The 27,711-nt window shown below is 49.7% G+C and overlaps 1 protein-coding gene across 7 annotated transcripts in view; it reads right to left on the bottom strand.

The window, feature by feature from the left end:
- Positions 1–24,992, bottom strand: part of MED12L (mediator complex subunit 12L) — a 323,628-nt gene extending 298,636 nt beyond the window's left edge. For 4 of the 7 annotated variants that reach the window (XR_004808722.2, XM_025436195.3, XM_025436196.3 and 1 more), the window contains exon 1: positions 24,724–24,992. Coding sequence is in view for 6 of the 7 variants with exons in the window: in XM_025436195.3 (XP_025291980.1) it covers positions 24,724–24,822 (99 nt within the window). In the remaining variant the exon portion in view is untranslated. The remainder of the gene's footprint in view (positions 1–24,723) is intronic. The other 3 variants (XM_025436197.3, XM_025436198.3, XM_025436199.3) reach the window with 1 other exon arrangement.
- Positions 24,993–27,711: the final 2,719 nt, after the last annotated feature.

Here is a 27,711-nt window from a genome sequence, read left to right as displayed (position 1 = left end):
GTTAAAATGCAGCTTCCTGGGCCCCACCCCCAGAATTTCTAATCCAGTTAAGTCTGGGGTGGAGCCTGAAAATGTGAATTTCTAACAACCTACCAAGTATGCAGCTCTAGGGACCACACACTGAGAACCAGTGACAAAAGATCTGGAGTTTGTGGCTTTCTAGAAAACCAGGGCTTCCAAGCCCAGCATCAATGCTGCACTCACCATCAGGAGGAAGCTGTGTGTCCAAAAAAAGACGGGTCAGAATTCTCTGCCACAATGCAGAGGCACAAATACAAAGCTACACACACACACACACACACACACACACACACACACACACATATCCTGGAAGGAAACCAGCGTATGAAAGTTTTCTCTTTCACTCCTTCGGCATTTCACAGACCCACAATGAATAAAAACATCAAGGCCACCACGTAGTCAATTATATCAGGAAGCCAACAGCCAAAACAGAAGCTTGGAAGTCACTTTTATTTGAGGTTTACTGATACAGAACTTTAGGAGGTCAGCTTCCTAGAGAACGAAGGCAAAGAGAGTAAAAGCCCAAAGCATCATAACCAAAATATGTACCCTGGTGGTTTATTTCCAAAAGTTTCTGAAAAGGGTGAAAGTCAATGGCAAGAATTTCAAAAAAACGAGTTAAAAGTAAGATTCAGGTTCCAGGGTGTTCGCTTTCGTTTAACCTTCATTTCTCAAACTCTGCTAATGCGCCCACAGACCCCTTTTAAAGGGAAAATATTCTCTCTGGCCTGAGGATGTCTGTCTGTAGACCCCAACTTGGGGGAAACAGGCTAGGATGTGGATACTTAATGGCATTAGGCAGCAATAAGAGAGGCAGACAAACGTAATGTGTGTTATATGGACTTAACACACTTTTATGACACTTTGCTCTGAAGGCCTTTGCCAAAGCTACCAAATCTAATCAGGCAAAAAAAAAAAAAAAAAAATAGAAGGGCGAGAGTCCAGATTTTGGAATGGCATGACTCTAAAATCCCCAAGCCAGAATCTGTATAGGACACAAATAGCCTCCTCTTGCACTAGACTTGAACCTCTTCAAAGATCTCTCTAAATAAGAGGATCACCACCAAAATCCTAACTATGGTTCTTATTGAGATTTAGGCTTGCTCTGCGGCCCATAGTCCATGATTCTTACAAAAGAACCTTCAGCAGCTACTATGCCTATTTGCGAAGGTAAATTCACAGTCCTTGCCTGGTGGCCCTGGGCAGCGGCACACCAGACCTGGGTGCATATGGATTTCAACAGAATTGTCCCAAGGGAACCTCGACATGGAGAAAGAAGGACTCTCACCCCTCTTTATCATTGGTTTCTACTAAAATAATAAGCCTTAAAGCAATGTTCAGGAGACAGGCACCTACATACATTCAGAATCCTAGAAATTGTTCCATGTTCATACAGAAGGCCAGGTTCACTCTGCATTTCTGTATTCCACAGCGACACCAAAACTGGATCTTCAGGGCCTTGGGTGAACTCCAAATACATCCATAAATCTCACACATTTACCTTGAACTTCATAGGATAATCTTATTTTTTGGATCACTTTCAAAGCAATCTTTTAATTTCAATAAAATGTTTCACCGGAAAGTAGAAACATTTTGATACTCGCCTGGAAGCTGGTTAAGCTCTTTCTCACTCAAGGCAAAAATACATAAAAGAGGTGCCTGGGTGGCTCAGTTGGTTGAGCAACCAACCGACCCTTGGTTTCAGCTCAGGTCATGATCTTGGGGTCGTGATGTCGAGCCCCATGTCGGGCTCCATGCTCAGCACGGAGTCTGCCTGAGATTTTCTCTCTCTCCCCCCCTCTACCCCTCCTCCTCTCACGCTCTCTAAATTAACAAATGAATAAATCATAAAATCTTAGAAAGTTAGGAAAGGAGGTAATCATAAAATCTTAGAAAGGAAGGAAGACAGGTAGGTAGGTAGATCAGTCGGTCAATTGGGACAATTTCCAATGACTGTTGCAAGAGCAGATAATAAATGTAGGCAAACACATACACCGATGCACACAGACATGCAAGCACACACATGCGTAACCTCCTCCAGACTTCGCCTCTAACCCACAGAACCTGTGCAGGCATGCCCTATCTCTCTAGTCACTCGTGTCTAACACACTAACTCACTGACTGTTCAACAAATTGGACAGAAATGTCCACCAGGACTATGATAATGCCACAGAAGTAGAAAAATGTCCCTCTGTGTGCTCATCAGGCAGACTGGGTGAGCGAGGGTCTTAACCAAACAAAATTAAAAAAAAAAAAAAAAAAAAAAACAGCCCGATAATGATTTTTCCTAGCCTTGCCCAGCCCTCCCTGGAAAGAGCATTTTCCGAGACCCCTCAGGATGTCTGCAGATCCCAGTCTGAGAAATGGAGCTGTGATAATCCCCATGCGTGGATACAGTGAATGGTCTTTAGGTAACACCTAGAGGTGGTGGGTATAAATGGACCCAGAAAATAGGGGAATAATCTTTCCTAGTCCCTAACCAATTTTATCCACACTCCTCTCAAAACAGGTCTCATGTTCATCCCTTTAAAATATAACTGTCGGGATCCCTGGGTGGCGCAGCGGTTTAGCGCCTGCCTTTGGTCCAGGGCGTGATCCTGGAGACCCGGGATCGAATCCCACGTCAGGCTCCCGGTGCATGGAGCCTGCTTCTCCCTCTGCCTGTGTCTCTGCCTCTCTCTCTCTCTCTCTCTCTCTCTCTCTCTGTGACTACCATAAATAAATAAAAATTTAAAAAATTTTAAAAATAAAATAATAAAATACAACTGTCGCCTCTCTAACCCATGGCTGCCATCACAGTGGGCCCTAGGCACTGCTCCTTGTGTGGTTCCTTTCCTCTGTTTAGATTTTTACCTGAATCCATCCTGCCCACAGGCCCTGATGAATCTTCCTCGAATGAGTGTTCTTCTCTGCCCTCCCCTGTTCACAAGCCTCAGAAGGTCTTCTACTTTTTTCCTTCTTTTCCCCAGAAGGGGCTAAAGAATGGAAGCACCTAATGCTACCCCTCCAAGCCCTCAGTGATACCTGTGGGCCTTCTCTCCACCTAACTGTGGCTCCAAACCCAAGCACCATTACCTCAGAGAGGCATTAAATGCCTTGAACAATCAAGCTCCACCTCCCAGTCTCACTTCTTTCCTCAGCGTTAAAATCACACAGATGTGAGTTTGAATGCAGAGCCCTTACTGGTGATTGGGAACAAGGTACCTGACCTCTCTGTACCTCAGTTGCTTCGTTTGAAATGAGGCAAGAATAACTCACAGGCTTGAGGTTATGTAAGATAAAATGTACAAAGAGGTTAGCACGGTGCCTGGCCCATATTAAGTGCTCTATAAACGGTGGCCACGGTTATAAAAACTTAGAGCTGTATTTTATTTTTATATTTTAACTCATTTAATCTACTTGACTATTATATTCTTTCCCACATAAATCATCTTTTCAGCCTCCAAGCCTTACATAATGCCTTTCCCATCCCCTGGAGTACATTATCATGAAATCTTTTGCCTTCTTCAAACCACAACTCAGGACTCCCTTTCATTCAATCAACAAATAAATAAGTATACAGCACTGTGCTACGTACTGGGGATTCCACAGTGAGCACATTACAAGCGATAAATGCCCCCAAGGAGAAGCACCACCTTCTCAGGATGCACATAACAGGGGCTTGACAGTCTCAGAAATCAGACAAGAATTCCCTGAAGAAGTGGCCTTTGAGCCTCAGCTCAAACTGAGAAGTAGAAGTTAACTGAGTTAAGAGGAGGACCTTATAATGGTAAGGTTGACATTCTGCATAAAGTGATACAATATTAATTCTAAGATGGTGAAAAGCACTGTACTTCCCAGATTAAAAAAAAAAAAAAAAACAACGTAAAGAGGTATAACTAAAATATCAATAGGCAACTTAAAATTATAAGAAATGACTTAATCCAAAAGAAAGCAAGAGACAGAAAAAAATAGTACAACGCTATACGTAAATCCAATCATATCAAATTATAGGAAATGAGAATTAAATATTAATTGGCTTCCAATGAAGGGACAGGGATTGTCAGAACGTATAAAAAAGCAAAACCCCATGAAGCACCCCAAGTATGCATCGACTGATGAATGGATAAAGAGGCCGTGGTATGTATACATAGAATGGAATATTACTCAGCCATAAAAAAAGAATGAAATCCTGCCACTTGCGATGACACGGATGGCACCAGAAAGTATTATGCTAAGCAAATAAGTCAGAGAGAAACAAATACCATTTGATTTCATTCACATGTGGAATTGTAGTTACAAAGCAAATGAGCAAAGGGGGGAAAAATACAGAGACAAACCAAGACTTTTTTTTTTTTTTTTTTTGTAAGCTTTTATTTATTGGGACGCCTGGGTGGCTCAGCAGTTGGGTGGCTGGGAGTACAGGGGCAAAGAGATTTCAACTAGTTAGCAGACTCTCATAAGAGTCCAGACATCAGATGATGATAGGTAGGACCAAAACGGTGGTGACACAGGTAGAGAGGGGTATTTAGGAGGGCTACTCAACTGAACTTCTTGTTGAAGTGCTGGATGAAATGACCAAGAGTAATAAGGCTGTCAAGAAAGAACATCCCCCATATTTCTGGGATGGTAATTTCTCTTAAGATAGGGTAAGCAGGGACGCCTTAATGGTTCAGTGGTTGAGCATCTGCCTTTGGCTCAAGGCGTGATCCCAGAGTCCCGGGATCTAGTCCCATGTCAGGCTCCTTGCATGGAGCCTGCTTCTCCTCTGCCTATGTCTCTGCCTCTCTCTCTCTCTCTCTCTCTGTGTGTCTCTCATGAATAAATAAAATCTTAAGGAAAAAAAAGATAGAAATGTTAAAAAAAAAAAGAAAAGATAGGGTAAGCAGTATTGAGGGGGGTTAGAAGAGGAACAGATCTCAAGTTCAGTTTTAAACATAAGTTTGAGGTAGCAAAAGAGACAAAATATTTTAAGATTTTATTTATTCATGGGAGACAGAGAGAGGCAGACATAGGCAGAGGGAGTAGCAGGTTCCCTGTGGGGAGCCTGATGTGGGACTCGATCCCAGAACCCCAGGATCATAACCCAAGCCAAAGGCAGATGCTCAATCACTGAGCCACCCAGGCGCCCCGAGACAATATATTTTTATAGGCACTTAAATATATAAGTATTTTATATTTATATTCTTCTGCACTCTAGAGTGCAGAGAAGTCTAGGCTGTGCTGTTAAGTTGTCTGCATATAGATAGTAACTGAGGCCTGGGGTGGCTGAGAGCACCTAGGGAGAGGGTAGACTGGGAGGAGACAAGAGCCTAGGGCAGACCCCACAGAAAATGCAGTACTGACTTAATGGCCAGGTAGGGGAGGAAAAGCCTTCAAGGAGACATGGCCAGAGAAGAGAAAGGAAACCAGGAGCGTTTTATCGCAGAAGCTGTGAGATGTTATTTCACCAACAGAGAGATCAATAGGAGCAAGTGCTGCTGGGAATGTGGCTGTTGTCACTTGTGACCTCAGTGAGGGGTGTCTCGGTGGACTGACGAAGGCAGAAGCCAGATTGGAAGGAGCAGAGGAAGAAGTGGGAGGTGAAGGAGACAGTGGGCACACAGGATGCTTTCGGAAAAGTCTGGAGAAAGAGGAGAGAAACGGGAAAATGGAGTCAAGGGGTGGAGGGCGATCGAAGATGGGAGGGCCTTGTGCGTGTTTTAATGGCACCAGAAAGAATCCAGGGAAGGACAAGATGGAAGGTAACAGGAGAAGGGGGAGATGGTTGTAAGCTTGAAGTTCCTGAGAAAAGTGAAAGGGACACCTAGGGCCTCCTGAGCCAGGACCCAGGAGGGAAAAATCTAGTACTAGACCAACCAGGGATGTGCAGAAGGGGATCCCGAGACAGGCCCCGTAGGTGCACTGTAACAGGTGGACTTGTGTACCCCAAAGACACATCAGTCCTAACTCCTGTACCTGTGCATGTGGCATTTCTTAGAAAGAGGGTCTTTGCAGATACAAGATGAGGTCATACTGAATTAAGGGGTTGTGGGGGGTCCTAATCCAACATGGCTGGTGTCCTTACAGGAGAAAAGACAGAGGGAAGAAAGAGGCAGAGAGCCTGGGGCCACCAGAAGCCAGAAGAAGTGAGGAAGGATCCTCACCTCGAGGCTTCCAGGTGCAGCCCTGCCTCCAGGAGGACGGTAGGCTCCAGAACAGCAAGAGAATCAATTCCCATTGTTTGAAGCCATCCAGTTTGTGGTGTTTTGCTATGGCAGGCCTAGGAAACTAAAACATACGTACCTGTAGGGAAAGCACGAAGGGACTGCTCTATCCCTCGTGGCAAGTCTACCCCCCAACACCGCAACACCGGGGTCCAAGCCATCTGGCAGCATCAGGGACAACCACTGCAGAGTTTACAACAGCTATCGAAAGTGTACAACACTATCACTAGACTCTGCAGAGAGAGGACACCCTGGCCAGCCCCCCACACCGCAGAAACAGGGACCAATTCATCTGGATCTCTTCTGAGGTGTCACATAATGCCTGAGAAGTTTAAAAAAAAAAAAAAACAGGGAAGGTCGGGTCCCCCATTGCTGCCCAAATGCCACCAGCCTTTTAAAGAGGGCCAACGGAGGAGTCAGACTGACTCAAGGGAGGCAAGACTCCCCTAAAAGGCAACCTAGCACTTCCCCCCGCCCCCACCAACATCTCCCAACACCAGGGCCACATTTGCATCAAAGCCACATCTGAAACTCAGCTCTGTACATCCACCCTCATCTACATTGCTATTAATATTCACCCCATCCAAACCACACCTGCAGGCCATCAATCAGAAACTATGCAGGCCTAAGGGAAACCAAAGGATATGAGCTCAACACAAACCAGTAAGTTCTTCATACCTGTACAGAGCAGCAGGCAAAAAGAGAAGCAAAGAAAATCATGGCAACGATACCACCACGCTCCCTTGGCCATTAAGCAGCACATTCGTGTTCATCTTCATAACCCAAGCGGCTTAGACCCATAGGTCCTCCTTTTACAAGGTGAGAAACTGAGGCTGAGAGGCAGGTTAAGTGGCCCTGTGAGGATCTGGCCCCTGGTAGATGCGGTGTGTTCCCCCAAGACAGTGAGATCTTTGAGATCGGTGTGGTTCCAACAGAAATAAAGGGGGATCCTGGCTCCCATTCCTGGGAAATGGATACACCTCCACCTACCTCATGTGCCCATTTTAAAGAAAAGGTGAAAATCACGTGAGGCACACGAACAGGGAGGTACACACTATGTATTTTGGGATTTTATTATTTTTAGGTAATCTCTACACCTCATCTGGACCTCGAACTCACAACCTCAAGACCAAGAGTCGCATGCTCCACTGACTGAGCCGCCCAGACGCCCCCCACACTAGTATTTTAAAAATCAGGGATCCCTGGGTGGCGCAGCGGTTTAGCGCCTGCCTTTGGCCCAGGGCGTGATCCTGGAGACCCCGGATCGAATCCCACATCAGGCTCCCGTTGCATGGAGCCTGCTTCTCCCTCTGCCTGTGTCTCTGCCCCTCTCTCTCTCTGTGTGTGACTATCATAAACAAATAAAAATTAAAAAAATAAATAAATAAAATAAAAATAAAAATAAAAGTATCATCATCATCATAATTATAGATCGTTTGTACGGCCGGCCGGTGCACGTAGGCCTCAATCATACACGTGACCAACACCCTCCAGTGAACTGGGTGGAAATGCCTGGGAGTTACTGGAAATACTGAGAGTTACTCTCGATAATTCTCCAATGAATTGGGTGGAAACGTCCACCAAGGTGTTGAACACATGTGGTTTTTAGAGGTGTCAATTCACCGTAACAGCCTCACCCTCCCCATAAGTGGCCTGGCGAGACAGGCAGTCCCTCCTCATTTTAAAGTGGAAGAGTTGGGGGGCAGGTGGGAGTCAGGGGGGCGTCTTTGTAGCCAAGTCGGTTGAGAATCTGCCTTCAGCTCAGGTCTTGATCCTGGAGTCCCGGGATCGGGATGGAGCCCCCACATCTGGCTCCCTGCTCAGTGGGGAGACTGCTTCTTCCTCTCCCTCTGCCCTTCCCCCTGCGCCACCCTCCCCACCGCCACCTTCTCTCGCAGATAAAGAAATAAATAAAATCTTTAAAAAAATAAATAAAGTGGGAGAGTCTCTGATTCAAATTATATCTAAATATACTTAACATTTATTCCACTCATATTTAAATAATTGTATCCATTAATTCATATTCAAATCAAATTCAAATGCATCATCTTCCAATATCAAACACCTGGATGTAGCTCTCAGACAAAAAAAAAAAAAAAAAATGTAAGAAAACTGCCAGAGGAAAAAAATACTTGAACTTTTAGATTTGCGTGCTCTTGAAGGAGGCAAAGGACCTAATGCCTCCAAGAGTCTATCCCACCCAGGGTTGTGTTTAAGGCAAAGGGCAGTTTGCTCTTTCGAGCCCGCGTCGCTCAGGTAAGCCATGGTCCCAACACAATTCTTGCACTGCGATCACATCTCGGGTACACTCTTCCTGTAAATCGTATTTTTCACACTTAGGACTGGAATCTGCCTCCCACTGTGCCAGGTGACTTGAGGGCAGAGAACATATACACAAGCCATGGTTTCTCTTCTCTGAAGTTAACTGTCCAGTGGAGTGACTCACACCCCTCACCTGACTTCTTTTGCTTACCCTTCTACCTCACACCTAATTACTCCCCCCACCCCATGCTAGGCACACACCTAGGGGAAGGAGCGTTGTGCAATCTCCACCAAAGGAAATGCAAATTCATAAAAAGGAAAATGTATTGGGTGAGAGGGATAAAGGGGTATATAGGGAAAAAAATCCCATGAAACTGTTAGGTCATCCTTTCAGCCTGAAAGCAGAGGAAGAGACTGGGGGGGGGGGGGGGTCCTCTTTCTCGTTGGTAATGGTGCCGTTTTTAGGTCAATTCCTGGGCTGCAGGCTACCATTCTGAGTCAAGGAAACCAATATCCGCCTTGGGAAATGTCTGAAAGCTAACCTCTGTTAGCATCTCCCAGGGACGCCTGGGTGGCTCAGATCGTGACCCCGGGGTCCTGGGATCGAGTCCCGCATTGGGTCCCCGCAGGGAGCCTGCTTCTCCCTCTGCCTGTGTCTCTGCCCCTATGTCTCTCAAGAATAAATAAATAAAAATTTAAAAAAATAAAAATAAAAAACCCATCTCCCAGCCTCTGCCCTCTTTATTTCCAGGAGGCCTGCTCAATCCCGCCTCTCCCAGGACCTCAGCCAAGCATCCCAGGACCCTGGTGACCAAGCGGCCACCAAGCAGCCGGGGAACAACAGGTACGGAAGGCCAGACCTGAAGCACCCCGGGCCCTTTTATTTTTCTTTTTTACGATTTTATTTATTCATGAGACCCAGAGAGGGCGAGGCAGAGACCCAGGCAGAGGGAGCCGCGGGGACCTGATGCGGGACTCGATCCCGGGCCCGAAGGCCGGCGCTCGACCGCTGAGCCCCCAGGCCTCCCTCCCTGGGCCCTTGTAGCCCCAAGGCCTCCGGGCCAGTTCGGGGCCCACGTGGAGGGTGTGGATACCCGCTCCCCTCGGCAATCCAGGATCCTGGAGAGCCACCAACGCCGCGGACAGCACGGGGACGTGTCACTCGGAGGTCGTCGAGCAACAGGACCGAGGACAGCGGCCGAGCGACCTGAGCACTTGCCACAGGTCTCGCGTCTCCTGTGACCGGCCTGTCACCCACTGCTGCTCCTTCGCGGGCCCTTCTGACTTCAGCTGCGGTCACGGGGGGCAGGAGCCAGGGGATGAATTGGCCACCTGCTGGGGCTCCAGGCGGGTCCCCGGAGGCCTGCACCCTGGCCCTGCGCCTTCAGCCTTCGCTTAGGCAGGGTGCAACCCGGGCCCTTTCACTGCCACCCCGTCCCCCGCGCCCCCCTGCCTCCCGCGCCGTCCTCTCTCTTCGGGACTCGAGCCTCGCTACACGTAGACAATAGTTAGGGCCCCGGCTCTCAAGTCCACCTCCGGCTCCATCACCATCACCATCACCATCATGCAGCCAACTGACCTCGGACAAGTAGGCCCACCCCCCACCCCGTGCCTCAGTTTCTGCACCTGTAAAAAGGAGGTCACAGTGCCCACACCTCGGAGGTGTTTGGGAGGCCCGCAAAGCCACGCCGCCAAGCACTCGGGGTAACCAAGCAACACCGGCTACCATGACGGAATGTGCATCCTGAATGTTCGGGTTACTCCTCAGTTTTAAAATAAATCAATGCATCGGTCATCTTCTAAATGTTTTATGCGTCTCAGTGAACCAGATGCTAACTTCCTGAGCGGTGCCACTCGCTCAGGGTATGGCCCACTCACTACTGTTACCGGCCCAGAGGGGGATGGGGGTGGAGGAAGAAGAAGCGCTTGGAAACTTTTATAGCAATTTGATATTGCCATTACATTCGAGCTGGATCCTTCTAGTAAGTCATTTTAATCACATTTCTATCAGTCTGCAACAGATTGAAAATTAATTTAAAAAAAAAAAAACTGGTCCCTCACCATGGATATTTTGAGCAGCACTGTTCTAGAGGGGACAGAAGTAGACTTCTATTTCTTTTCTACACCCCCACATCACCTAGCCCAGTGGGAGGTATATATCAAGTACTGAGTAAATGAAAATATGACTTCAAAAACATTTCGATTACTTAATAATGACTTAAGAACAAATCTCATGAGAATAGTCAAAATGTAAATAGTATCTCCAATTCATAAAGAATTTTTTTTTTCAAGAGGGAGCTGCCATTTAGTCTGAAACTGACCAAGGAATAAAAACAGCTCTGACCCCAAAAATATTTTCCATACTGCCTACTAACACAGTGTGAAGCTTTAAAAATAAAAACACTGAGCAACGTCAATATTAACCTCCCTCACAGAACTCAGGAAAAAAATACATTATTTAGCAATGGCTTGAATGTGATTTTTTTTTTTTTAAGATTTTATTTATTTATTCATGAGAGACACAGAGAGGGGCAGAGACACAGGTAGAGGGAGAAGCAGGCTCCATGCAGGGAGCCCGACGCAGGACTCGATCCCGGGTCTCCAGGATCACGCCCGGGGCCGAAGGCAGATGCCCAACCGCTGAGCCCCCCAGGTGCCCCTTGAACATGATTCTGACAGAACCCCCCATACCTTTATGTAATCCAGCATCTTAGCAAAAAATCCCAATGACACTTCAGACAAAATACATTTTTATTCGTTCTTCACTGCTGCCAATGCCTTAAATGGTCCCAATCTCAACAACCCCGTTAGATTAATCCATGAATGAAATGGCTAGAAAAGGGAAGCAACAAATTCTATCAAAATTTTAATTGACAAGGCAGCACTTGCATAGCTGAGCTGGGGCACACTGGATGTGGGCTGAAGGCTACATTCGTTCCTGCTCAGGAAAATCTTTGCACAGTAACGCTGACTCTGAAAATGCTTGTAGAAAACTCAAGATAAATAAATGGGAGCCCCGTGTAAGTCCTGTCTCCCCTCCTCTCTCAAAGGCAGTAATGGAGAAGAACACTCTGCATAAGGTATCAGTCCCCTTGGGATCTCAATCCCCTGGCCCCGGGGCCAAGTCGGTCTTGCTCTGCAGATAGCCCTGCTCTCTCCAGCAGTCTTAAGCTCTACTTCTCTCTCAGTGCCCCCCAAAAGTTACAGATATGTTCAAGTTTATAGATTCAGTGTACTCTCAGCTTACTGAACTATGTGCAGTTCACCTGAAGACCACGTCTTATTTTCCATCTCTGTGCCTTTGCTCATACCATCTGCCCAGAAGGCCGTGGCACCTAGAAAACACCCCCATTCCTAAAGACTTTCCTAATCCCACAAAAAAAAAAAAAAAAAACCTGACCCCTCCCTCATTTGTTCCCAACACCCCACTGAAAGTTTCAGTAACTTCCCCGCCCAGTGAATAGGAGTGTCACCTCCCCCAGTCACGTCCCTCAGGGGCAGGAACCACGTCTTCTACATCCTGGCATCCCTGTGCCCCATACCAGGCTTCTAATAACCCTTGGCTAGTAATGACCGTCTGTTATCAGATCCCGTCAACACATACTTCTTAACTTTCACCACATCCCAGACTCTCTCCTGGCATCTGGTGATCAGCGGGGAATGAAAGAGACATGGTCCCTGCTACATGGAACTTCTACTGGTTGGGGGACACAGCAGGTAAGAGACAAACACAAACCTCGTTGAGTGCTGAGAAGAAAACAAGCACTAGGCAGTGATAAAGAGAAAAGGCCACCAGGCAAGAGGAAGCACACGTGCAAAGGTCCTGGGGAGATAAAGTGCTAAACTAAGAGGCCACCTATGTAGCTGGAACTCCACCAATATTCTCTCTCCCCTTGGGCTGCTCATCACCCCCTACCCATCTCCCTAACAGGTGCCCTCCTCAGAGCTCCTGCTGACAGGGTCCAGGACCTATAAGCCCTGAAAAGTGTCATCCTCGTCTGCTGGCTTCTCCATCTCTCTGCACACTCAGCAGGTAATCACAGCCATGATCTGAAATATCTATGCACATATTACACCCAAATCCAGGTTTCCAGCTTCCACTATACATTCCAACCTTGAACCCAACCTTGAATCTGAGGCATCTCGGATCCAATGCATTCGGAAAGCATCTTTTTCTCTCCATCTGCACCTTTACCTTCACCATCCTTTGGAAAAAGATTAAACAAGTTCTTTTTGTTCCCTACGGCATGTTGGCTTTGGGACCACCATCAATCTTCCTCCCCAACTGTGTGAGCCAGCAGCTCTCCAGGTCCAAGTCCTCCCTGGTTCCCAAGAACTTAACAACAACACATCTACGTGAGGCCAAATTTTCTCCAGATCCTTCAACCAAAACAACATATTGTAACAGACTGAATGCAGAACGAGATGTTAAAGAGAATTGCAAAAATGTGAAACAATGCCACTCGTTTTACTACATTTTTGTTTGTAAAAATAGCTATTGCTCATTAAAAAAAAGAAATAACAAGAAACTGGTTTGTTATTACAGTTAAATGGATATATAGTTCTAAAATTTTTCAGTTTTGATTTCCAATAAGGTAAACATCAAGATATAACCGACATAAACAAAAGCTCTAGAGGATCCTCAATAATGTTGAAGACTATAAAGGGGCCTTAGGATCAGAAAGTTTGGGAAAGAACCACGGGCCTCGGCTAAAAATGTTGGCATACCCCCATACTCCTCTCCTTATCTCACTTCCACTTTATCAACCCGCCACTCAAATAATCTTTCTCTTAAATACCCTCTTCTTTCTTCCCAAACCCTATTGGCCAAAAAAATGGGCACCTAAAAGATACCCACATCAAATCTCATCAGCATCTATAAACGTTACCTTATTTTGGAGAAGGATCTTCGCAGACACGTAATTTAAAGACCTTGAGATGAGATCTTAGACCACCCAGATACACCCTAATCCCAGTAACAAGTGTCCACACAAAGAAGAGATGCACAGGGAAGGCCATGTGAGATAGGAGGTTGAAATCAGACTGAGAGAACCACAAAGAAGGTAAGGAGCACCTGGGGGCAAGGGGCTGGATGACGAAAGAGAGGACTCTCCCCTAGAGCCTCCAGAGCGAGTGCAACCCTATTAACACTCCCTTTGGATTTGTGACCCCCAGAGCTGTGAGAAAATGAATTTCCATTGTTTTAAGTCACCTAGTTTGTGGAAGCTTGTTGTGGCAGCAGGAAGAAACTAATACATCCACCCTCGGGCACGGATCGTTAGTGACCACAGAGCCTTTTTACCGCAGTATGACCCTCAGGGCCAAAGTCCCCTCAAACTGCAACCATGAGTCACCTTAAATCTCATTCCTTGAACTTCACACCCTGGAAAGGCACCTCACCACCTCCACTATATTATCCAAATGCCTCAACAACACAGCATCCAAAGGCCCCCATAACTCGATCCCACCTTTCTTTCCCACTCCAACCCAGCTCCCCCCTGCATACCCCACACCATGCCTCAGGCCCACAGCCCAGAGCACATCCCACATTCCTTCTGGCCTTTTGCACAAGCTGCTCCCTCTTCCCCAAAATTAATTTTCTTTCACATCCTCAGCCCCATCCACTCCTACACATCCTTCAAGTCCCAGACTCAAAAATCTCCTCTATCAGGTCCCATCGGGGAGAAAAAAAAAAAAAAAAATGGGTCACTCTGGCCTAGTTCCACAGCACTTTGTACATTCCTCTCAAAGAATATCTGAAACATTGTATTCCTTATTTACAAATCTATCACTTCCTCTAGACCAGGGTTTCTCAACCTTGGAATTACTGACTTTTGAGGCCAGATAATCCTGGGGGCGGGGGGGGGGGGGGGGGGGGGGGTGGGGGCGGGGGGGGGGGTGGGGGGGGGGGGCACACCACAGAGGCAGGCCTGCTCAGAGTATTGGAGAATGTCGGAAACATTCATTGGCTTCTACCTACTAGATGCCAGGAGCAGCATGTATAGGCACACACGTGCCTACACACAGTCTCACAACCCAAATTTCTGAAAACATTGTCAGTGTCCCTGAAATGGGAAGTGGGAATCACCCCCAAATGAAAACCGCTGCTCTATATTGAAGTCTTTGGGGGCCCAGGACCAATGCTCCTACCATTTGTTTATTGTTACGTTTACTCACAGAAGAAATTCTGAGTCCCAGCTGCTGTGCTCAGAGCCGGGGACATAGAGGATAAAAGTTTCGGGCCCCATCCCCATGAAGCCACAGCTGGCAAAGGGCCCACAAGGCGCTCAATAATATTAGCTGAATGACTGCATTTGTTTGCCACGCATGTATACTGCCCTTAAAACATGGAAAATAAAACCCAGGGGTTTAAGCCTCAGGGCCATAGCATTTCCATCCATTTACACAGAACACAGCATGCAAGGGCTGCTCCCTGCAAGGAGGCAACAGTACTTGTCTAGCTGCGTCTCCGAGAGCTACGCGTAAAGAAAGGAGCGTCTCAACCAAGAAAACCGAAACTGGGTGGGATCAATCCCCTACATGCAGAGCTCACGGAGGCCAACGCCAGAGCTACCTACACCAGAGGCCACGGACGGAGCTGGAAGCTCAGGATTGCCTGAGCTTCCAGAGTCTCCTTCCCTCTGCCCAGGAGACCCTATTAAAGATTCTGGTGAGTTCTAAGATCAAATGGTGGGCCACTCAGTCCCCAGCTCTGACAGAGACACTGGGTGCCCTGAAGTACAGAGAAATTCTCACTGGGTGTCAACCAGGAGCAGAGGCTGGGTACAGAGGGGAGGCCAAGTAAAGTTGCAAGAACGAATCGGGGCACACAGGTGCTTGGCCCAGATCTGCCTTAACGGGAGTCCCCTTTAACCTCTCTGGGACTCCATTTCCTTTTGTATTAAAAGAGAACAATGCATCTTTAAGTTCCCTTCTAGCTCTAAACATTCCCAGTCCCCCCCCCCCAAAAAAAAAAAAAACCTGGTATAGATCCATAGAATCTTCCTCCAAACAAAACAGATCAGGGCTCTTCCTTCCTTCCCACCTAAACCCTTTCTGACAGACATGGAAATAAAGAAAGCCATTTCCACTTCCTGCAAGCTTCTGATAGGCACTACCAGAATGTCCTAGCAGGCAAGATACAGGTGCTCCCCGGCTCTTGCTACATACCCATTAAGCCAGAGAGGAGGAGACTTCTGGGATGTGCATTCTCTATAAGGGGGGAGAGGGGAATGGAAGGGCTCATGCCGTGATGATTTCAGGTGCCAATGTATAAATAAGAAGTGCCATGACAACATCAGAATGCTTTCAGCCACGGAAAATTGACAACTGGTCCCAAATGGCTTAAACCATATGGACATCCATTGTTTATTTAATGGGTCCAGGGAGGGGTGGTCCTAAAGTCAGTCCAGTAGCTTAAGAATTTTCATAAAGCCACTCAACTCCTCTTGTGTTGGCTTTTCATTCGTAGGCTTGTTGCCTCGCGGTCACAAGACGGATGCCCTACCTCTAATTACTTTTCCAAAGATAGAAAATTAAGGAGCTATCAGGGCATTGAGAGAGGGCGTTCTTCCCCTGCGCCTACACTTTTTTTTGGCAAGAAGAAAGTTCTTCCGAAGAAGTCCTAAGGTAGATTTCCGCTAAATCTCTTTAGCCAGAATGAAGTCATAATACTTCACTCCAAGCCACAAGAGAGGTTTACCTAAGGGAGGGTCTGGCTTTGAAGAAAATTTTTTGTAGGAAGCAGGTAAGGGAATCCTGGGATAAGAATGATGGTCAAGTAGGCAATAAAGTGCTATACCCAGTAGCATCCTGGTAAATGTTTAACAACTGGCTTTCAAAAAAAAACAAAACAAAACAAACAAACAAAAAAAAAAAACCACCTGTGTAGCATTTGCACATTTCCATCGCGCAAATACATCCATCGTGCCAGAGTTCAAGATGCCAAAATGCTATGAACCTGCTGACAAAGCTCCCAAAATTCGAATCATCACTCGGTACTGATGCTCTAGCCCACCACGGAATTGACACCTCACATTTGGTAACAATGTAAGTTTACAGTGCTCCTTCGCATTCAAAACAACCTAGATGGTTAGGTCATTCTTCCCAAGGAAGAGGAATGAGGAAAAAGACAGCACCCCAAATCACACGGTGCACATGGCAGAGCTAGAATGCTCCCTTAACAGCCCTAACCCCGACCTCACCTCGACTCTGGGAGCATGAGGTACACGCATACCTGTACCCCACTCCACTGGGGTAGCATACTGTAGCCCTCTCCACTAACCAGCCAATGAGGTTCTAGCTTAGCTTGGACCCAAACACAAAGGCCCATTCCTGTAAACTCAGGACCTCAAAATAATTATTCTTTAAGTCATTCCCTCCAGTGACAATAGGAGTGCACATGTATTTTTACAGCTCGGAATAAAGGTTAGTGCCGAAAGAAAATAATCAGCCCTAATCCCATCCTTGAGATAACAACTGCTTGCGAGTGGTTGATTATGCCCTCCAGATTTTTTTTTTTTTTGGTAGAAATCATACTATTTTGTAACATAATGACATTTTTATTATGTGGATTTCCCTTAACAGAGAACTGGAGAGGACAGTGCAATGAACCATCTTGTCACCATCGCCAGCTATCAAGAGACAATTAAGAGCGTTTCCCGTTCCCTCCTCAGGGAGGAATGTGTAGGAGGCAGGCACCTCCCTCTGCAGGGCACTACGAGGCTCCCCTCGCAGGCCCCGAGGCCGCTCCTTCACCGCTGCTCAGCACAGGGCCCAAGGGCACCCTGAATCATTCTGTTCATTCTCACCGTGTTCATTCTGTTCAATCACCCTGTTCATTCTCACCGACCCCCTCCAACTCCTCAACTCCCTGCCTCGTCCATCCATCAAGAAGCCTCACAAGGGGGGGGGGGGGGGGGGTGTCCAGAGCTCCCCCTTAAGGAGAGCTGCAGAAGAAATACCTCGAAATTCTTGGAGTTGCCACTTCCACCTTCTCATCCACTTCTGCTTCATGTTCACGTGTGTAGGCGCACACGCCCGCAAGAGACAAGGGCTGAACTAACGTCCTAGGACTCTTCATCTCCATCCTCTCCTGCCTAGTGCTCACCCAACAGTCTGCCTTCCAGACTTCACGCTGCGGTCCTCTAGCTTCGGAAAGGAGCACGGTGCATCCCCACCGTGGGCCAGCCTAAGTGAAGAACCCAACAGGCTAACAGGGGCCGTACCCAAAATGAACAGCTTCGCGTGAGGCCCCGAAGAGCCCAGGCCCAGAGTCAAAGAGAAAATTCCACTGCCCTGAGCAAGTGCAAAAAGCATCCCCATGGGACAAAGCAAGACCGGCTCCCCTAAGCCCCAATTCAACCAAGCGCACACAGGAGGGAGCTGTGGATATTTCAAGGGCAAGGAGGGCATGCTACTCTGCTATAAACCATCAACAGCTGATAGAAAACAAGCCTATTCTGGGAACCATGGTTATTAGAACTTCAGGTGGGAAGTAGCTAAACTCATTTGCACGCATTTGTACCAAAAGGTACTAATGCTTCAAATTGGTGTATTTGTCTAAAGACTTTAATACGTCTAATAGTGGGAAGCAGGTAGGAAATAAGGGGGAGCCTGGCTTACAACATTTTCTAAAGATAAACACGAGGGCAGCCTGGGTGGCTCAGTGGTTTAGCGCCACCTTCAGCCATGGACGTGATCCTGGAGACCCGGGGTTGAGTCCCACATCCGGCTCCCAGCATGGAGCCTGCTTCTTCCTCTGCCTGTCTCTGTCTGTCTGTGTGTGTGTGTGTGTGTGTGTGTGTGTGTGTGTGTGTGTGTGTCCCTCGTGGATAAATAAATAAAATCTTTAAAAAAAAAAATAAAGATAAAAACTAAAGCCATTATTCTCAATATATTTAGGAATCACCTGAAAAGTTTGTTCAGAATGTCAATTCCTCAGCCTCCCTCCCAAAAATTCTGACTCAGAAGTCTGATATGGGGGATTATATCTGCAGGTTTAACAGGCATCTTTGACGATGCTGCTTGCAGGTGTTAGCAGACCCTGAGAAAGGACAACCACTTGGGTTTCTACTTCTTGGCCACAAAGTTTGGGTAGTAACACTTCTGTGAGCAGCAGGAAGAAAGAAACAAGGCCTCTGACCCAATGTTTCCTATAATGATTCTGGCCTGAGTCTCAGGAGGCCCAAGTTAATGGTACAGATGTTCCTCCCAAAACACTGGTATTCAAGGAGGTCCTATGACGGCCGGAAGCAGCCAGTCAATCTCAGGAAGAAGCTTTTCCCTAACCTTTCTTAGGGTCCCCCAGGCAACTGGTCAACCTGTCCTCTCTTCCCAGGCAACCTTATCAACAACCTCCCTCTCCAAGATTATAAAGAAACAAATTTTCACCTCCCCTCACCCCATCTCCCCAGCTGTCTCCAAAATAACCATTTAACATGTTTTAAGAGTTTTACGTGCTAACAAGAAAACAGGCTTTGCCAAAATAAAACAAGCATTGGGGCAGTCAGACGTTAAAAATACAACTGCTCATTAAGAGTTCTTCCTGCATTTTATTAATTTCTGCAAGAACTATTTACTGAGCACCTAGTCCAATCCCAGGCACTAGGCAGCTCAAAACTGTGACCGCCACCGAGAAGCCCCTGTTCTCGTGCAGTTTACATTCCAAGCGTGGAAGACCACGGAGAAAATCAGCAACCATTTCAGTGGCCGGCGCTGCCAAAACCTATTAACCCAAGATGAATGAGCTAGAGAGAAGAAGGAAAAGATGGGTTACAAGGAAGGCTTCCTTGAGGGGGGAGTCTCCAACAAGAGCCAAACGACAGGAAACGGGACTACAGGGGCAGTCAGGGACAAGAACAGGGCACAAAAGAGCTGAGCCTGTTGGAAGGAGAGAGAAGGGGCCACTGGTCCTATCCCACAGCCAAGAGGGGAATGAGCAAGTCAGGAAGGGATGACTCAAAGCCCAGGGGCCAGATCTCAGAGGGCAGGGTCTTAGGGATATTAACAAATTCAATGGGAAGCCCTGGGACTCTTTACCAAGGGAGGAGTTACACCAGTAGTAATCACCCGAACTGAGCACTGTCTGTGTGCCAGACATGGTTCAAATCTCATTTTACCTTTTTATCTTTCCAGCAACCCCACATAGTAAGAACAAAGAGGAACCCCATTCCACAAGTGAGATCTGAGTCAAAAAGGCAGTAAGCGATGATGCCAGAACTCCAAGCCAGGTGGTCTGGCGACAGGTAGTGGTTGTGGAAGTGAACGAGGGCCAGATGGAGGGCCTTGAAGGCCCCGGTAAGGAACCTGTTATTCCAAGCGTGACAGCACGTCATTCAAGGAGGATGGAGACATCTGCACTCATCCCCTTCGATCTGAGTTAAGAGGGGAACAACCTCTGGGGAAAGCCCACCACACTCTCGCTGCTAAACCAACTACTGCAACTTCAGCCATACACAGACGTCCAGATCTGAGCTACCTACATCAGGCAGAACTTTCTAGGCTCTGCAGAACAGGCCAATGTCCTTAGAGCAGGGGCGGAGGTGGGGCATGGACCAGCAACCATCAGATCACCAGTCATCTTCTTAGAAATGCAAATTATGGGGCCCCTGCACATAACTACTCAATCTGAAAAATCCAGCCATTTGTTTTGAACAAGCTCTACAGGTGATTCGCATAGGTCAAGTTTTGCAAACAGCTATTCTGGGTTATCCACACGCAGACACAACCACAACCACCACCACCACCACCACCACCACCCACCTTCTCCAACTCCCCCAACTCCTTCCCCTACCCGCCCGAGTTTTACTAGACTTGTCCTTGGGCAGCCTCTGCACTGCACACCCAGCCATCCCCTCCACTGGCGGGGCTCTCTAGAGCTCTCGCTGCCTGGAAATCTCACTATTGACCCAAACTATTTTTCTAACTGATTTGACTTCCTGAAAATAGTTACTATTCAGCTGTTTAGGCCTCTTCTATCCCAGGGTAAACTCCTCCTCTGTCACCTCCAAGATTAGATGTCAAGGAGAATTTCCGCCTTGACCTAGACTTTCCCCAACACCTGCCATCACCAGACTTCTTTTTATTCATTCATTCCCACTTTTATTCATACATTCCAACAAGTCTTTGTGCCCTCGGCATCCCAGGAACTAACTACAGGTACTTTAGTGCCGGGTGCTTTAGTGATGCCTAGAAACAGCGCTCATCCCTGCTCTCACAAAACTGACCCTTTAGTGGGCGATGGCTGCGCGCAAGTAAATACAAAACTACAAATTATAGGCTTATACTAGAGAGGCCTCTGAGAAGGTCACTGGGTGAGACCCGAAGGAAAAATGACAGGCCCTGACAGTACCGGGGTGTTGAATCCATGCCAGGCTTTCGTCTACACGCCGTACATGCATTGCCCATGTCATGCTCCAATAGGCCGATGAGTAGAGCGTATGCTCACCCCCACTCTACAAAAGGAGATACTGAGGGCTGGGGAGAATGAGGAGTAAAGAGGAGAGCCAAGTTGCAAACCCAGGCAGAGGTGCTCCAGAGCCTACCCTCCTAACCACAGGCTAAGGTGAGAAGAGCAGGGTAGAATGGTGGAGGGGGGCCGGACAGGCAGACAAGTGTCCAGGCAGACAGATCGACAGGTACACCAGACCAGGGGCAGAGAAATGTCAACCTGAAGCAGAAAGAAAGTCGAGCATATCAGTCAAACTGGGGAGCAGTGGACAGATTGGAAATATACATGGGAACCGACCCGACAAGACATCCAGGAACGTGTAGTATGGAGTGTAAGGAATTAGGGGAAATCAAGGGTTCTCCGATTCTGTTCTTAAAGCTTGAGGACAGTCAGAAAACAAAGTGTTATAACACAATAAAATTAAAGTCCTGTGGGGTGCTGATGCCCAGGCAAGCTCTCAAAAAAAAAAAAAAAAAAAATGGTTACAGCTTCTAGCTCTCCTCACCCTCCCCTCCTTCTCCATAGGGGATCTTCATTCTACAGTTCCAGCCTACCTCCCAGGAGCTGTTTTCCAGAACACTACTAGCACTGGTCAACAATAATAAGAGTCACAGCTATAGTAATAAGAATAGCTTCTACCGGGAGGAGGGTTTTTCTCACACAAATGTAATGCATTTCAAACCAGAGTTCTCGAAATTTCCTGAATAGAACACTTACACTAATTTACAAATGAGAAGTTCCACAACTTGCCCAAGGCCATACAACTGCAAAGAGGCTGAACCAGAATCCAAATCCAGCCCTGCCCAATTTGGAAGCCCCTACTTCCTCCATTAAATCAGCACTTGCCACAACGTGAGACACAGATCTCTGATGGAACACAACAATGGTTTTAAATGCACAAATAAACTTTTGTCAAGTTTTAATAGAGTCTGGTTTTATTACGGATAATGCTATGTGCATGTAATACCAAGTAGATAAAAAATTAAGGGGCGCCTGGGTGGCTCAGTCAGTTAAGGGTGTGCTTTCAGCTCAGGTCACGATCCCAGGGTCCTGGGATGGAGCCCCCCATGGGGCTCCCTGCTCAGTGGGAGTCTGCTTCTCCCCCTACCTCTGGTCCTGCGCCCCTTCATGTTCTCTCAAGTAAATAAAATCATTAAAAACAAATTTAACATATGCATACACACAACTGGACTCTAAATTTTGCATTACATTTGTAGATGCGAATCCATAACTGCATGTTATACTGCTGCCTAGGAAACCAAGTTTCTTAAAAGTTAATTTAAAGAAAACATTATGGGGATCCCTGGGTGGCTCAGCGGTTTAGCGCCTGCCTTCGGCCCACAGCGTGGTCCTGGAGTCCCGGGATCGAGTCCCACGTCGGGCTCCCCGCATGGAGCCTGCTTCTCCCTCTGCCTGGGTCTCTGCCTCTCTCTCTCTCTCTCTCTCTCTCTCTCTCTCTCTGTATCTCTCATGAATAAATAAAATCTTTAAAAAAAAATAAAGAAAACATTAGAATAAAAGTACAGGTGATACAGGGATAGGAAGGAACTCTTGGGAACCTACGTAAATAACTGAAGCTTGTGGAACAGGGCTCACCACACCACCACCCAAGAACAGCCAAGCACCTGTTCCATATTGTATTCAAATTTGACTGTGGCCACACACAACTCTGGCTCTGCTCCAGAGAGACGAAATATTGGCTGCCTTGGGGGAAAGGGGGTAATATCCGAACAACACAATTTAACATGAATCATTCTTAACACAGTATTGGTCTTGACACAAATACTGGTTTGGTGGTCCGAATCCTCCGCTTCTTTTTCACACACCTTGATTAAGTCAAGCAAGCTTCCTGGGGCCTCAGTTTCACTTTGTCAAAAGAAAGTTATATAAAATAGGTTCTAAGCTCACTTCTGGTTTTGAACTCCAGAACATGTTGTAAAATCCTAAAATCCAAAATAATTTTTTCCATAGTTGGAGAGGCCTCAATCCCGAATGAGCGCTGACCTGAGAAATAAACACTATATATATTAAGTCCACACGGCATCCCAGACAACCATCCCGTAACTAGGGAGATGCTATTAATTACACTTCCCTCTGGAAAATATGGCAAGACGTTACAAGAGGAGAACGATGAGCCAATCAGTATCGCTGTCCCCACCAAAACTTTAAAAATTTCCTGACACTGATTTGTAAGCGACTACCTTTGTTACGGTCGGTCCTCAGTAACTGTTATTTCTAGTCCTTAACAATTAACTTTAATCTGAGTGGAAACAGCCCAGAGAGAAATAGATGGAGAGGGAATCTGCAAGATCTCATCAATCCATCCTTCTGTGAATGAAGCCTCAACAGAACCACCTGTAAAACCTTCCCAGCTTCCACCTGAATTCCTCACTCCACGGATGCTCCAACATGTTTACGTGCTTAAGCCTCTAAAAGGAACTGCCACTCCTTAATTTCCAGAAATATTAACAGAAGTTTAATCAGAACAAGCATTCTTCCTCTGTTACTGAAATAAATACCTTTATCAAAAGGGGAGTCCTAAGGACCCCTCCCTCTTTCTTCACAAAGCCCTTTCCGTGATGTCAGTGGGCCTCCAAACTTTTAACAGAGGATTTTTAGATTCCCGGAGAGAAGTTCTGCAATGTGCTCACTTCGTTTTTAGTGTGTGTTGTTTTTTTGTTTTTTGGGGTTGTTTTTTTTTTTTTTTTTTTTTTTTTTTTTGCTGGAGAAAACAGAGGATGGGTGGGCTGCAGCTGGCAAAGTCAGAAAGCACAGCTGGGTGGCAGGTGATCTTTAAAAAGAAAGAAAAGAAAAGAAAAGAAAAGGCAAATCCCTGGGCAAATTGTGTAGCCAAGGGTGATCATTATAACTGGAGAGTTGTTACATAATTACTTCTTAACTACTGACAAACACATCAATGGCTATAAAATGCCATGGTTACTCCAGACACCGAAGCCAGTGTACCTAAGGCGAGAGTCGAGCTTTCTCCCGTTTCATTCAAAGAAATAAGCCATCTCGGGACTCATTTCCCTTCCAAGGTAACCCGTCGGCTTCTACATATACAAAACAGCCTCCCGCAATTAAACCAATCGCCTCTAGGGACGAAAATCAGGCTCCCCTTAATACTGATCTTTTTTTTTTTTTTTAAAGGGAAAAGGGGGACTACAGAAAGAAGTGCGTGCAAAGACCTCAATATTCATCACCTCGATAAAAAAAAAAAAAAAAAAAAAAAAAAAAGACTTCCCCAGCAAACGGGAAAATCCGACCAGAAAAGGTCTCCCCTCACCCCACCCCCCACCCCCTCCACCCCCGTCTCCACCTCCCTCCACCCGGTCGCTGCTCAGCTGGCGCAAAACCTGGGGACCCGTGTCGGAGGCACCGCATTCCAACATTTCCCCAAAAGTTTACGAGGACAGAGCGGGGCAGCGGGGACCGAACCACGGCCGGCGGCGGCCGGGGCGCGCGGGCGAGGGGGGCTCGGCGGAGGGGGGCCCCGCGGGGCACCCGGCGGCGCCGCGCAAGGCCCGGGGACGGGCGACCCGGGTCGCGGAGAGCGGGCGCCCCCGCGCCGCGCAGGGGCCGCCAGCCGGGGGGTCTCCGCCGCCGCCGCCGGGGACCGGGGACCGGGGACCGAGGACCGAGGACCGAGGACCGAGGACCGGGGCCCCCCCGCCCCCCGCCCCTCCCGCGCCCCCGGCCCCGCGGCTGCGCCCGCGCCGCCCGCTGGGCCAACTTGGCCCCGGCTCAGCGCTGCGGAGCGCGGCCCGGGGCGCGGGGGAGGCCGCCCCGCCGGCGCCTCCTCACCTCCTTCTGCTTCGGGTCCTGCGGGTAGACGTCGGGCGGCCCGAGCCGGGGGCGCTTCAGCGGTCTCTGCTCATAGCTGAGGAGCCCGAAGGCGGCCATGATCTCTCATGTTAACCGGCGAAATGAATGAGAGTTGGAGCTGGAGCCGCCGCCTCTGAGCACCAGGGAGCAGCACTTTGCAGACAGGCTCGCGCGCCCCCTCCTCGCCGCTCCTCGCCGCTCCTCGCTCGCTGCCGGGGCGCTGCCGGGGCGCTGCGGGCACGAAGAAAGCGGGGTGGCTGCAGCCTCTGCCCGGCGCGCACGCAGCCTCCCGCGGGCACCGGCGGCGCTTCGGGCCCGGGACGCGCCGCTCCTCCCGTCCCCGGGGGGGGGGGGGGGGCGGGGGGAGGAGCAGCTGCTGGGGACGTGTGACTTTTTGCACCAATGGACCCAAACCCACCCCAGCCGGACACGGGGGTGGGGGAGGGGCACGGGCAGCGGGGGGGGGGGGCGCGGAAAAAAAACTTTTCTGGGCGCCCAGGCGGGCGGCCCCAGCGCTGCCGGCAGGTGAGGGGGTCCTCGGGCCCCGGGCAGGGCGCCCCCGCCCCCGCCGCTCTCGCTCGGCGGGGACCCCTCCCCGCAGCCCCCGCACCTGGGCGCGGGCCGGGCCGGGGCGCAGGGAGCGAGGCCCGCGGGGATGCGGGCGCGCAGGGGCTGGACGCCTGCCGGGCTCCCGCGGCGCTCCGAGGCTCCGGGGCTCCGCGGCTCCGGTCCCCCCCCCCCAGGCGGCGGCGGCGGCGGCGGCTCCGGGCAGGCGGCGAGCGCGCTGCGGGCGGTCGCGGCGGGGCTGCAGGGGGCCGAGCTCGCGGAGGCGCGGGGCCGCCTTAACCCTTTGCGGCGCCGCCCGGGACCGGGGGAGCGCGGGGAGGGCCGTGCGCGCCGACGGCGGCGGGAGCCCGCGGACCCCTGGGCGCCGCCGCCCCCCGACGCTTTACCTGTTGGTCCCCGCTAGCGCGCAGGGGCCGGCGGCGGCGGCGGCGGCACCCGGGCGGCCGCAGCCTCCATGATCCGGGGCGGGGGGCGGGGGCGGGGGCGCGGGCGCGGGCGCGGGGATCCTGTCGGGGAGGCCTGGGCCCGCGCTCCGGGGACCCCGCCAAGTTTGCGGCTGGCTGGGGGCGGCGGGCGACGCCGGCTCGCCGCCGCCGGCGTCCTCGCCCCCACGGCCCGGGCGCGCGAGGCTCGGAGTTGGCGGCCGGCGCGGGGCCGCACTGAGCATGCCCACTCGGCGGCCGGCCCGGCACTGGCGAGCGCGCTCCGAGCCGCCGCGCCGGGTTTTCGCAGCCGCAGAGCGCGCCGCCCGCGGGCCCGGGCGCCGGGGGTGGGGGGGTCCCGGGGGGGCTCGGCGCGGGGGGCGCGCCCGCGGGACCCCCCCCGCCCCCCCCGCGGCCGCCGCCCGGGTCGGCCTGGGCCGGAGCCTCACCTGCGCGGGGGCGGGGGCCGGGGCGCGGGGGCCGGGGGCGCCGAGCCCATCGCCGCCCGCCCCGGGGCCTGGGCGCCGGGAGGCCGCGCCACCTGCCGCGAGCGCCGCGCCCCCGGGACCCGGCGGGGGAGGCGCCGCCACTTGCCCGGGGATGATGGCCGCCGCTTCGGGGCCCTCCCTCCGTCCCTCGGTCCCTCCGTCCCTCGCTCCGTCCCTCGGTGCCGGGAGCTGCGCAGCTGAGAGGTCTCTGATCCTTCAAAACGCAGAGACCCTGCTGCACGCTTGCATCGTACCCTTCCTAGAGACGGAGGAAACTGAGTCCGCGCAGCCGAGGCCCGGTGACCTGCTCAAAGCCACACGGCTGCCTCGGCCTCATCCCAAGTTTCGGACCCATTTTGCACCATTTGGGGTCGGAAGGGCTGCCCTTGCCTTGCTTGTGTACCCCCCCCCCCCCCCCGCACAGTGAGGAATGTGCAGCCTGGAGGTGGTGCCACCTTCTATAAAACGGTATAAGCAGCATCCAACCAAGGGCCCCTGTAGGGCACCAGGCATGTAGTAGGTGCTCAGGTGTTGCCCAGAATCCAGCTGACTTGAAGCCAAAGGGAAGGAAGAAAAGGTAGCGGAGGACGGGCTGGAAGGTGGTGGAGGCCAGTCCCTCACTCCTCACCCCCGATCGCTCAGCCCTCCGCAAAGCAGCCTAAGGCCAAGTCGGACCTGTAGGTTTGGGTTTCTTGACTCAGCCGGAGCCCCTGCTTTCAGATAAGTTACCCTCCACCTGGAGGCATTTTCTGATCCCTCTCTCTGCACCCTGCCCCCAGGGTTCTTGCTTCCTGAAACCCTGGGTGTAACTTGAAAGCTGAACTTGCCCTCGTGATAAAGGCATCTATCAAATCTTTTTTTTTTTTTTTTTTTTGAGGAAAAGGACAGTTAGCTAAGTTTATGAGGAAGTGATCAAAGACCACAAAAAAAAGCAGGAGAAATGTTGTAATGAATTCCCAAGTGCTCATCTTCCGGCTGTGGAGATGATCAAAGTTTGGACATCCTTTCATCTCCCCCACCCCATCACATTGTCGTGCACTAGAGGGGACCGTGATTCGTTGTTGCAACTTAGGCACACAGGGTGCAGCACTACATGGTGGGCGCTCAATGGGTGGGTGGGTAGGTATGTGGATCCATATCTCACTGGGGGTGCTTTGGGGATGCCTTGTGCTGACATGCTGGTCTGATAGGAGACATAACCTCAGTTCCTCCCTAGGAATAGCTAGGCGACAGTCTCTAACTGGCCTCCATATAGGAAAAATTTTGGAAGCACTCAAAATCGTCTCTACCCATAAAGATTTTATTTTAAAATCAAAATGTATGAGCACTGTGTCCCTAGTGTTTGGAAAAAGAGTCCTGGTCTCCCTAACTCCCTTGTCTCGAGACAGTCTGGCATGGATTCTTTGGCCCTGTCAACATGGGCAGGGGTGGGGGTGGTGGATAGTGGGAGCTTTCGTGCACTGAGACACTAAGCCAAAAATCATTCTTTC

Source organism: Canis lupus, chromosome 23 (genome assembly GCF_003254725.2).
Source record: "Canis lupus dingo isolate Sandy chromosome 23, ASM325472v2, whole genome shotgun sequence".
NCBI classification, from domain to species: Eukaryota; Metazoa; Chordata; class Mammalia; order Carnivora; family Canidae; genus Canis; species Canis lupus.
The sequence above is the reverse complement of the archived record's forward strand: the minus strand, read 5'-3'. Positions and strand labels throughout refer to the sequence as shown.